This window comes from Lacerta agilis, chromosome 8 (assembly GCF_009819535.1).
Source record: "Lacerta agilis isolate rLacAgi1 chromosome 8, rLacAgi1.pri, whole genome shotgun sequence".
Lineage (NCBI taxonomy): Eukaryota > Metazoa > Chordata > Lepidosauria > Squamata > Lacertidae > Lacerta > Lacerta agilis.
The window spans coordinates 80,494,479-80,506,846 of record NC_046319.1 but is presented as its reverse complement, the minus strand read 5'-3'; the positions used below and the strand labels follow the sequence as shown (position 1 = coordinate 80,506,846).

At 48.6% G+C, this 12,368-nt stretch overlaps 1 protein-coding gene across 1 annotated transcript; it reads right to left on the bottom strand.

The window, feature by feature from the left end:
- Window positions 1-79: 79 nt before the first annotated feature.
- ERCC1 (ERCC excision repair 1, endonuclease non-catalytic subunit) lies at window positions 80-11,926 on the bottom strand. Its single transcript, XM_033158559.1, has 9 exons — window positions 11,814-11,926; window positions 10,378-10,689; window positions 9,541-9,644; window positions 7,178-7,277; window positions 4,893-4,969; window positions 3,968-4,067; window positions 3,138-3,209; window positions 1,840-1,908; window positions 80-180 (listed from the first exon to the last, which is right to left on the bottom strand). Exons 1-9 carry the CDS (start codon window positions 11,892-11,894, stop codon window positions 127-129), a joined length of 969 nt encoding a protein of 322 aa, XP_033014450.1. The 5' UTR covers window positions 11,895-11,926; the 3' UTR covers window positions 80-126.
- Window positions 11,927-12,368: the final 442 nt, after the last annotated feature.

The window sequence follows — 12,368 nt, the reverse complement described above, 5'->3', positions numbered from 1 at the left end:
CGGGCTTCCTCAAGGCTCTGCAGGCAGCGGAGTTTTTGAGTTGGAAAGTTTTTTGGGGGGGCGGGCCATCGGCCAACAGACTTGCAGACAACGTGCTCCTGGTCTTCACGTCACGGAGGCCCCTGCTCACTTGGGAGCTTTGAGGAACGGCTGGTGCAGGACGTCAAAGAGCCTCCTGGCCTGGAAGAAAAGGGGTGCCGGTGAAAATTGGGGACACAAATGTTCAGTGTGCGTAGGAGGGAGAGGTGGTTGTGGGGATTTCCATGGGTCCTGCTCTGCGGGGACCTGTGAATGGAAAAGGAGGCTCTCTCTGTCACCCTCTTCCCCAAAGCATTCCCAACCCTGTGAGATCCCCAAAGCATTTGGGGAGGGGCCATCGCAGCACAGGGGCAGAGAGTCCTGCGCACAGTCCCCAACAGTACGGATGCCTGAAACCCTGGAGAGCTTGCTGCCAGTTAGACAGTCTATTGTGGTATCAGGCAGCTTCTTCTGCTCCTACTTAAATCAGCTCTGTGTTCAGAATCGTTGAAGACTGAGGTGTTTACTTTTCAGGATAAGGCCCACAGCGTAGCTGCTCGCGCCCTGAGATGCCTCTTATTACCTGAACAAAATAAAAAATAAAAAAATTCCTTCCAGTAGCACCTTAGAGACCAACTAAGTTTGTTCTTGGTATGAGCTTTCGTGTGCATGCACATTTCTCCAGATACACTGAAACGGAAGTCACCAGACCCTTATATATAGTGAGAGAGTGAGGAGGGGTATTACTCAGAAGGGTGGTGGAAATGGGTGATGGGTAACTTCTGGTGACTTCTGTTTCAGTGCATCTGAAGAAGTGTGCATGCACACGAAAGCTCATACCAAGAACAAACTTAGTTGGTCTCTTAAGGTGCTACTGGAAGGAATTTTTTTTTTAATTTTTTTTTTACTATGGCAGACCAACACGGCTACCTACCTGTAACTCTTATTACCTGCTTTGTTTTGCTGCTTCTGCAGTGCTACCTGTTCAGCAGCAGTAGCAGCCTCCCAGTCACTGCACATTTAGTTTCCCGCAATGAAATGCCCGACTCCCTTCCCATCTTAAAAGTCACTTTTGATAGGGCCCACGGGAAATGCCGCTTAGGCTGCAAATCCAGCCGTTTCGCACTTTCTCCCCCTTCAGTCCTGAGGGTGAGAAGATTGAGGCCTCAAAAGTAGTTCCTGGGAGACCTTGCAAAGTAAAGGTAAAAAAAGGTAAAGGACCCCCTGGGCGGTTAAGTCCAGTCAAAGGCGACTATGGGGTTGCGGCACTCATCTCGCTTTCAGGCCGAGGGAGCCAGCATGACTAAACCGCTTTTGGTGCAATGGAACACGGTGACGGAAACCAGAGTGCACGGAAACGCCTTCCCGCTGGAGCGGTACCTATTTATCTACTTGCACTGGTGTGCTTTCGAACTGCTAGGTTGGCAGAAGCTGGGACAGAGTAACGGGAGCTCACAACCGTTATGGAGATTTGAACTGCCGACCTTGCAGTCGGCAAGCCCAAGAGGCTCGGTGGTTTAGACCACAGCGCCAGCCGCGTTTCCGTGCGCTCTGGTTTCCATCACAGTGTTCCTTTGCTCCTGAAGCGGTTTAGTCCTGCTGGCCACATGGCCTGGAAAGCTGTCTGTGGACAAACGCCGGCTCCCTTGGCCTCAAAGCGAGATGAGCGCCGCAACCCCATAGTCGCCTTTGACTGGACTTAACCGTCCAGGGGTCCATTACCTTTTTACCTTGCAGAGTACCTGAATACGACGATGTGGCAGGCCTTGACCTCCCACAAGCTGACAACAATCAAACTATTTGTGCATTGGACAGCTGTACCTTTTGGGGCCCGATCCCTGGGCACAGGGACAGATCCTCCTTGGAAGCTTGGATGATGCTGTGCAGCGACTACAAGGCAAGAGAGGGACCCAGTTAAAAAAGCAGGTCTAAGAGGGAAGAACAGGGCTTAAGAGTTCCCAAAGTGTTCTGCAGCAGGCCTGGGGAACCCTTTTCAAGTCTAGGGGCCATGTTCCCCGGGAGGGAACACAGGCCAAGGCAGGTGGAGCTGTGGATGCAAATACTCCCTAAGGTGCTACTGGGAGAATTTTTTAATTTTTAATTTTGTTTTTACCTTTGTACAGTAAGCTAGCTGCTACACAGACGGCCACACCCCTCTCTGCCTGTCCAGAGAAGCATTATTGCAGCATTCCAACCTGGCAGAAATGGCCAGGGAGGCTGATGGGCGGTGGGGGCTGGGGAGAGATCTGAAGGCCAGGCAGAAGAGGCTTAGAGGGCCACATTTAGTGCCCAGGCCTGAGGGTCCCCAGCCCTGTTCTGTAGGAAGGCCACGGGAAGTGTTTCCAAAAGGGAATGGGGGTGGTGGTACCCTGAGTGTATTTTTAGCGCTGAAGCAGTCCTGTCCCCCCAGAATATCTCATTTCTGGGATTAATGGGAAGGGCTTTTAGAATCATAGAATCCTAGAGTTGGAAGAGACCACAAGGGCCATCCAGTCCAACCCCCTGTCAAGCAGGAAACACCATCAAAGCATTCCTGACAGATGGCTGTCAAGCCTCCACTTCAAGACCTCCAAATAAGGAGACTCCACCACACTCCTTGGTAGCAAATTCCTGTCAGGAAGTTCTTCCTAATGTTTAGGTGGAATCTTCTTTCTTGTAGTTTGAATTCATTGCCCCGTGTCCGCTTCTCTGGAGCAGCAGAAAACAACCTTTCTCCCTCCTCTAGATGACATCCTTTTATATATTTGAACATGGCTATCATATCCCCCCTTAACCTTCTCTTCTCCAGGCTAAACATACCCAGCTCCCTAAGCCGTTCCTCATAAGGCATCGTTTCCAGGCCTTGGACCATTTTGGTTGCCCTTCTCTGGACACGTTCCAGCTTGTTAGTGTCCTTCTTGAACTGTGGTGCCCAGAACTGGACACAGTATTCCAGGTGAGGTCTGACCAGAGCGGAATACAGTGGTACCATTACTTCCCTTGATCTAGATGCTATACTCCTATTGATGCAGCCCAGAACTGCATTGGCTTTTTTTGGGTCAAAGGGCATAAGCTGCCAGACTTTAAATGGGCGCTACTCTTGAAAACTTGCACTTCCCATGCCAAGGTAAGGCACTCACGCCGAAGGTGGAGAGAAGACTCAGGGTGTCTGTCTTGTTCACCGATTTCACGCTGGTCAGACAGTCTGTCACCTGCAGTGAGAGAAGGAAGAAAGGTCAAGCCTGGGATAGCTCAGTCAGTAGAGCAGGAGGCTCTTAATCTCAGGGTCGTGGGTTCAAGCCCCATGTTGGGCAAGAGACTCCTGCGTTGCAAGGGTTTTGCGGTAGACGACCCTCGTGGTCCCTGCCAACTCTACGATTCTATGGAAAGCTCTGCAGCACCTGACCTGCATAGCTCATTTTGCAAACTTCAGAGAGGAATGAATGCAAGTAAGCATTTCTGGTGCTTTCAGGAAAAGCGTGCGAGGGAGATGCTTGGTTTTAGAGATGGCAAAGAACAGCGGGGCAAAGGATGATCTGTCATACATGTAGCGGTCAAGGAGTTATGGCCCTATCTCCTTAAATGATTAACCTATAGAACAGTGCCGCCTTCATCCCATTTCCATCTGGGATGATTAATTGGTTGACAGCCACGGGAGGAAATAGATGCTGACAACCTGTAACCCAGGCTTCCTCAAACTCTGCCCTCCAGATGTTTTGAGACTACAACTCCCACCATCCCGGACCACTGGTTCTGCTAGCTAGGGATCATGGGAGTTGTAGGCCAAAAACATCTGGAGGGCCGAGTTTGAGGACGCCTGCTGTAACCCAAGGGGCGGAAAGGGCTCTCTGTGTGTGAGAGTGGGAATAAAAAAGGGGGGGCAATTAGCCACTGGGGAAGACGAGCCTGATCTTGGCCTCTGGCTCCTTAGCTAACACACGGTTGAGGCTGGCGGGAAGGAGTTTCTTACTCTCGACAGGTAGTCCTGGTCCACTTTCTCCTTCAGCAAGTCGGCCGGCTTCTGCTCATAGGCTTTGTAGGTTTCCAAGTAGCGTCCTGCTTCCTCCGGACTGGAGAGGGGAAAGAAGCCGAAGGGCTAAGCAGACCCACCTCAGAACACAAACACCCCTCGTTTCATGAGCAAAGCTTGCCAGCCTGTTTCATGGTTGCTCCCCCCGCTTCTAATCCAGGCTTCCTCAACCTCGGCCCTCCAGATGTTTTTGGCCTACAACTCCCATGACCCCTAGCTAGCAGGACCAGTGGTCAGGGATGATGGGAACTGTAGTCTCAAAAAAACAAACAACTGGAGGGCCGAGGTTGAGGAAGCCTGATCTTATATATTGGCATTGAGGACTGGAAACTTGGGTTCATCGAGTAGCTGACAAGCTGGGGATTCTGCACATAGTGCAATGTCTGTCACGGAGGCAGGTGTCATCTCACATAAATGCTTTCAAAAGGGAGCGTCTCATTCCCTAGATCTTTGGAGCAATGCAACTGCAATACCCCCAGGGGTAGGGCGGGGCAGCCTGCCTCCTGACGCACAGGATTCCACCCTCTGCCGTGGCTTTCCGATGGGAAGAGGCAGGCTGAGGGCTGGATCGCGAGGGACCTCGCTAAGCCCACAGACCAGCCCCTGGAAGAATTCAGACACCTGCCATTTTCTGGGGGCGGAGCCAATTCCAGGTCCCGCTGCTAGAAATCTGGCTTTTTAAACTGGATTTGCACCCAGGATCTTCTGCTGAATCCCCGCCCCCTCCAAACTACCTTGGCCAGAGCTAGACTGCATTCAGGCCAGTGATTCAGAAACCGGGAACTTCCTCTACGCTGTTGTTTCGAGTCTCGGCAGCCGGGGCCGCCGCCCCCCCCCCCCCCCGCCCTGAGTCTTTGGTCCTCACCTCCAGGCCAGGATGAGGGTGCAGTCAGCGAGGATGCAGATCTTGGCCAGCTCCTTCAGTGCCTGGTGTGGGTCTTTCTAAAGGGAACAAGGAAGCAAGTTGGGAAGATGAGCCACACAGGTCTGGAGGGGGGCAGAGAATGAGGGGTGTCTGTGTGGAAGGAAGGAAGGAAGGAAGGAAGGAAGGAAGGAAGGAAGGGAATCTGGCTGCTGCATCAAAGCAAAGACCCACCCAGCCCAGCATCCCCCCTCTCAAGCAGAATGTGAAGGGAACTTCAGTCTCCCAGGACATTCCATACAAGATTTCAAAGTAGCTGTCTTACTACAAAGGAATTTCAAAAATAGACTGGAAAGAGAAGTTGCTGAATTGCAACTCATTACCAAACTTAAAACCATGGAGAGACCTGGTCTGAACAAAGACATTGGATTCTTATCTCGTTATACATGATAAAGCTATTTTTAGCCATCTCACCCATTGCTTTTTCCTGTAAGACCAATTGCAGTCGTTAACAGTCGTCAACAGGTTTACCACACCTATCTGCCAATCCCCCATTCCCACCACCCTTCTGAGTAATACCCCCTCCTCACTCTCTCACTATATATAAGGGTCTGGTGACTTCTGTTTCAGTGTATCTGGAGAAGTGTGCATGCACACGAAAGCTCATACCAAGAACTAACTTAGTTGGCCTCTAAGGAGCTACTGGAAGGATTTTTTTAAATTTTTTTTTACAATTGGTGTCTGGGGATTCCTCCGACGTCATGGAGAGGGAAAGAACACAAGAAGTGCCTGCTGGATCAGGCCAAAGGGGGCCCATCTAGTCCAGCATCATCTCCCAGTGGCTAAATACCCCAACGAACCTAGGAATCTATATAAGACTTCTCTGGGCCTGGAGGATCCATAAGGACATAAGAACCTGGCTGCTGGATCAGGCCAATGGCTAATCTAGTTCAGCATCCTGTTCTCACAGTGGCCAACCATATACTCCAAAGGGAAACCCACAAGTAGGACCTGAGCACAAGATCCCTCTCCCTTCATTGCGGTTTCCAGCGACTGGTAGTCTGAAGCATTGCTGTGGAGCCAGAGCTGAGCCATGATTGATAACCTAATCTTCCATGAATCATAGAATCATCGAGTTGGAAGAGACCACAAGGGCCATCCAGTCCAACCCCCTGCCAAGCAGGAAACACCATCAAAGCATTCCTGAAAGGTGGCTGTCAAGCCTCCGCTTCAAGACCTCCAAAGAAGGAGACTCCACCACACTCCTTGGCAGCAAATTCCACTGCCGAACAGCTCTCACTGTCAGGAAGTTCTTCCTCATGTTTAGGTGGAATCTTCTTTCTTGTAGTTTGAATCCATTGCCCCGTGTCCGCTTCTCTGGAGCAGCAGAAAACAACCTTTCTCCCTCCTCTATATGACATCCTTTGATATATTTGAACATGGCTATCATATCACCCCTTAACCTTCTCTTCTCCAGGCTAAACATACCCAGCTCCCTAAGCCGTTCCTCATAAGGCATCGTTTCCAGGCCTTGGACCATTTTGGTTGCCCTCCTCTGGACACGTTCCAGCTTGTCAGTATCCTTCTTGAACTGTGGTGCCCAGAACTGGACACAGTCTTCCAGGTGAGGTCTGACCAGAGCGGAATACAGTGGTACTATTACTTCCCTTGATCTAGATGCTATACTCCTATTGATGCAGCCCAGAACTGCATTGGCCTTTTTAGCTGCTGCATCACACTGTTGACTCATGTCAAGTTGATGGTCTACCAAGACTCCTAGATCCTTTTCACATGTACTGCTCTCAAGCCAGGTGTCACCCATCCTGTATTTGTGCCTTTCATTTATTTTGCCCAAGTGTAGTACTTTTCATTTCTCCCTGTTAAAATTCATCTTGTTTGCCCAACCCTCTTAAAACTATCTAGGTTGATGGCCTTCACTTCCTCCTGCAAGTGTGAGTTCCAAAGTTTAACTCTGCTGCATGAAGAATTACTTCCTTTGGTCCCAATTTTTCCAACATTCAGTTTCGCTGCATGGCCACAGGTTCTAGCATTAGGAGAGGAAAATGTCTCTCTTACTTGCTTTCTCCGTGCCATGTGTAATTTTATAAGCTACCCTGACACACCTTGCTTGCCTTTTCGCTAAACTAAAAGAGAAGACGGAAAGAAGTGGCTGCTGTGGTCCAGGGACTGAGAATAGGGGTTGGCGGATTTTGTGGAGCTGGCAGCCCGAGCTGGAGGGAAGGAGAGGGCTGGAGTCGGAGGAGGCGAGGTGGTTCAAGGTGTCTCACCACATCAACCTGAAGCAGCAGCACCTGCAGCATGTACGTCTTTCCGAGCTGGCGCAAGCGTTCGTGGATGTAGCCGGGGTTCAGGTTGTGGTACCGGAGACTGCAGGTGGCAAAGAGAGAGAGAGAGAGAGAGAAGAAACCATTCAGAGCAAGTTTTATTTTGTCAAAAGGGGTGCACCGGCTGTGTGGGAGAGGCTGCCAGGCCCTTCAAATGGTCTTTGCCAAATCTCGAGGCACAGGTGAAATGTTACATTGCTGGAGATACCCCTTTCCCAGCAAAGATGCTCAGTGGTTCAACACTTCGATTTGAAGGTGCTTTAGTGCTACCTCACTGCCACGGGAACGCCTGCCTCTCTTCCGATCCCCGTATCCCTCGAACCTTTGGAAAGGATTAAACCTGTCCTCGCCCACCTAGTTGCAAACCTCACCACCCGCTGAAACAGCTGAGTGCTGCAATGACGTCATGGAATGTTCACGACTATTCCAGCTGCTCAGAGGGGAAGCAGCCGGCCACAATGTGGTCTGCCAGTAAGAAAGTGATTTTATTTACACTGGCACCTCGGGTTAAGAACTTAATTCGTTCTGGAGGTCTGTTCTTAACCTGAAACTGTTCTTTTTAAAAAAATGTATTAACTTTTTTCAAAACATCAACAAAATACATAAAACAAACCGATACAACAATTACAAACACATTACAAATATAAAAATAAAAACTATACCAACAAACTACAAAATACAAAAATGAAAAACAAAAAATTATTTGTTAAAAACTGCTTCTTTCCTTAACATCGCTGCTTGACTTCCTCACGTCTGCCCTTCCTGCGTTCATTGTCATTCATCTTTAGTCATTTCTTAACATTATACAAACCATATTTTCCAAAAAATCTTATCCGTTTCTTAAATTATTTTCTTAATTCATTATTTCACATTTCCTTAACACTTAACATAGTTCTAAATCTGCAGTCTAACATTTCTTCTAAAATTCAATCTTACTATATATGTTTCAAATACATTTTAAATTTCTTCCATTCTTCTCCCAATGCGTCATCCCTCTGGTCACGGAGCTTCCCGGTCATCTCACCAAGCTCCATATAGTCCATCGTTTTCATCTGCCATTCTTCAATCGTTGGTAGTTCCTCTGTCTTCCAGTTTTTAGCTATCAAAATTCTAGCTGCCGTTGTTGCTGTTTTTAACCTGAAACTGTTCTTAACTTGAAGCACCACTTTAGCTAACGGGGCCTCCTGCTGCTGCTGCGTCCCCAGAGTATGATTTCTGTTCTTATCCTGAAGCAAAGTTCTTAACCCGAGGTACTATTTCTGGGTTAGCAGAGTCTGTAACCTGAAGCATCTGTAACCTTGACGCGGTTTGCAAAAAGATAAAGCAGTAACATTCTTGATAGCAAAAAGCAACAATGATTTAAGTGATAGTCTAAAAACACATTATTTATTCAATTTATGTGCCGCCCTTCCTCAGAAGATCTCAGGGCAGTTCACAGAATAAAAACACAAGTAAATAGTTAAAAACAACAAAACAATAACCAAAGCATTTCGTTAACATGCTGTTGGCAGGCTCACAAATTCTGCTTCAGAACTGGATACCGAAACCATACTTTGCTTTCTGGTTTTTTTAAAAAAATAATTTTTATTATTTTCCCAATTAGATCAGTTACATCAAATAAAACATATATAAACACACACACTTATATCCACGCTCTACCGAGCTAAGACTTCCCTCCCTCTCGTCAGCAGGTTTTCTAGTCCAATCTAATCACGCAGTTTTTATTTAAATCTTATGTTCTGTGCCCTAGGTTTATTCCAATCCTACTAGTGTTCTCAAACTTCCTCGGTTCAACCTTATATATTCCACAAATTTACTCCATTCGCTTTGCTTTCTGCAATGCCAGCCGATCATTGTTCCGGTAAAATAAAGAATACACCTGCTACAGCTTTTGTAATCCCCAGATTAAAACTCACACCAGTTTTCTAAACATCTGCTTGTTGAAACAATTAATTTTATCGGAGTACAGTGAAGGATCTTGCCTCATGTCAATAGGCAGGAAGTTCCACAGTGTGAGTACTGTCACACCAAAAATATCAAGTTCTCACAAAGGTGGAAGAGGTATTATGCAGCACCTGTGACAGTGATACTTCCACTCACTGAAGCGGTTGAGTATATGGGGGTAAGGTGATCTTGTGGATCAGTTTGGATGAGAAAAGAAGCCTCACTCAAGCTAGCAGTGGGAGGGTGTGTGTCCTCTCCATAGGAGACCAGGAAATCTGCAAGCTTTGGACTTGGGAGGCCATAGAGGCAGCTGCCTGAGGCGCTTGGGGTGTGCTCAGATGTTCGTGTCTGCCAATTCTCACCTCAGGAAAAGGGCGCAGGTGCTTTGGCCCAGCACATAATCCGGGACAATCTCCCCAAACTCCCAGGGCACATTGCGGACGAACTTCAGGATAGGGTTCCCCCTCTGAGGAAAGAAGGGGGTAAAGTTGGGAGTCAGTGGGTGCCGGGGTTTCAGACGCAACCCGAGTTCGTAGAAGCAACTAGGATGTGGGGTAAGTGAGAGAGGAAAGTGGGAAGGCAGACACAGGAGGAAGGAGCCAGAAAGGAGAGGCCTCCTGCCAAATTCTGCCAAGGCCCTTTTTGTTGGACATGGATTTCTCGACAGCTGTGAGCACGTGACACTTTCAGATTTAAACTGGGGCTCAGCCCTGGAAGCAGTTGTGAATGCCTGGCCTGCTCATACAGAGAAGCCAGTCTCTGAACATGTGCAAAGTGCTTTCTCCTTGCCCCCCTCAAAGGCTGCCAAGATAGAGGAAGAATGGTTTACAAGCAAGGTGGGGTCTGGGGCTTTTCCCTCTGCGAAACTAAGCAGGGCCGGCCGTCCAATGGACAGAGTTTCTGGATTTGAGTTCAGCAGGTCTGGAATTTATACTGTAAGCGCAGTTGGTTCCACACATTAGCTGTGATTCCAGCATTGCACAGGGTTGGAGTAGATGCCCCTTGGCGTCCCTTACAATTCTATGATTTATTTGGGGTTTTGGAACTGCTCTGGGCTCTGTTTGAAATCAACCACAGCTTGACCTACCAATCTAGAGCAGCCTGTGGGTGCCACGTAATGCCAGCAGAATTGTCCAAAGGGGTAGGGGCTGAGAGAGGAGGAGGAGTCCCTTGCCTGCTTGCCCACTCCCCTCTCTCACCTGACGGGGGCTGACGATGATGCTGTTGTGTTTGGTTCCTGGTTTTAGAGCTGGGTTCAAGGGGGGTGCTTTGTCTTCCGTTGCGCTTTGCACGACAGGGAGGCTCTTGTTTTCGCAATGTGGAGGGGGGACCCTTGGGAGAGCAGAGGCGGCGGCTGTGGCAACAGGTGCTCCTTGCTTCACCTGAGGAGCTGAGGAGGCCGCGACTTGTCCAACAACATAGTCTGCATACGATCCGCCCCCTGGCACAACTGGGGCCTCGGAGGCTGGCGAGGCTGTGGCTGCAGAAGAGGGTTTGAAAAGAAGTTTCACCTGGAAATAGAGAGGGTGGGGAGACAATGATGGGTCACTGAGGAATTAATTTTGGCTCTGTTGGAGAGGAGAGACGGTGGCTTCTGTGAGGGAGGGAGCTCTGTGCGTGTGTGTGTTGGGTTTCAGTGTGAGCATACAGGTGAAGATTATTTACTGATCGTTTCATTAAAACAAACAAAGCTCAAAGTGTTTTACAATGGGAACAATGCCATAAAATTATCAGTAAAAGCAACTCTTTATATCATTATAAAATCAGCAATAAACCAAAAACAGATTAAAACACGCACCAGCATTCTGCATGCTCATTTTGCATCTCTGGGCAGGCTTGTCTGAACAAAAATGCTTTTAGCAGGTGCCGGAAAGAGTTCAGTGAAGGCACCTGCCTGATATCCATAGGCAGGGAGTTCCTAAGTGTAGATGCCACCACACTAAAATATTTTGTTCTTACAAATGTGGAATGGGTATTATGTTGCACATGTAACAGGACCAGTTCTACTGATCGAAGCTGTTAAGTGGGCACTTGTAGGGTAGAATCATAGAATCATAGAGTTGGAAGAGACCACAAGGGCCATCCAGTCCAACCCCCTGCCAAGCAGGAAACACCATCAAAGCATTCCTGACAGATGGCTGTCAAGCCTCTGCTTAAAGACCTCCAAAGAAGGAGACTCCACCACACTCCTTGGTAGCAAATTCCACTGCCGAACAGCTCTCACTGTCAGGAAGTTCTTCCTAATGTTTAGGTGGAATCTTCTTTCTTGTAGTTTGAATCCATTGCCCCGTGTCCGCTTCTCTGGAGCAGCAGAAAACAACCTTTCACCCTCCTCTATATGACATCCTTTTATATATTTGAACATGGCTATTATATCACCCCTTAACCTTCTCTAAGGCGACCTCGCAGGTAAACTGGTCCATGCTGCAGCATTCTGCACTAACTGCAACTTCTGGGCCGAGTCTGAGGGAACCCTCACCCAGAGATCCAGTCTGGAATACAGAGCATGAACTACAGAGGTCAGACCTTCCCAGTCACGAAACCAACTAATGTCCAGTAAGATTTCGAGGGGTGGGGGAATGAATAGTCCTCCAAGAGAGATCTTCACGACCTCACTCCAAACCTCCAGTCGTACCGGAGCGACGTCTTCATCGTCCATCTTCACAGTGAACTTCTTCCTCCCTTCCAATGCCTTCTCAGATGCTGGAGGCTCCATGTCTCTAGTTCCTGGCAAGAGTCAAGATGGTACAACTGAAAGTCTCGCTCAGTCTCCGCCTGCTGCTGTGGGATACCAGCTTGTAGCCTATGCCAGCACATGTGTTTTACAAGAGCAGCAGCCTAAAAGCTGGCACAGCACAGCTCTGAAAGATTCTCCTCTTATTTCATTATGTTCACCAGCTGCCAGAATCCAGGAGGAATACCTTACCGGCCAGCCACACACCCATTTCTCAAGCACAGAATCACAGAGTTGGAAGGGACCAACAGGGTCATCCAGCCCAACCCTCTGCAAGGAAGGAATCACTGGGGGTCATTTTATGTGAGAAGCAGACCTAGCCATGGGGGGCAGGCTAGGAATTAACATAAACCAATAGTTTATATTAGAAAAGACCCTGATGTTGGGAAAGATGGAGGGCACAAGGAGAAGGGGACGACAGAGGATGAGATGGTTGGACAGTGTTCTCGAAGCTAC

Coding starts and splice junctions, on each gene's coding strand:
- ERCC1 (XM_033158559.1), bottom strand. CDS start 11,894: ATGGAGCCTCCAGCATCTGAGAAGGCATTGGAAGGGAGGAAGAAGTTC. Junction 4,970..7,177: donor TGCTGCTTCAGGTTGATGTG/GTGAGACACCTT, acceptor TGTTCCCTTTAG/AAAGACCCACACCAGGCACT. Junction 3,210..3,967: donor ACCAGGACTACCTGTCGAGA/GTAAGAAACTCC, acceptor CTCTCACTGCAG/GTGACAGACTGTCTGACCAG.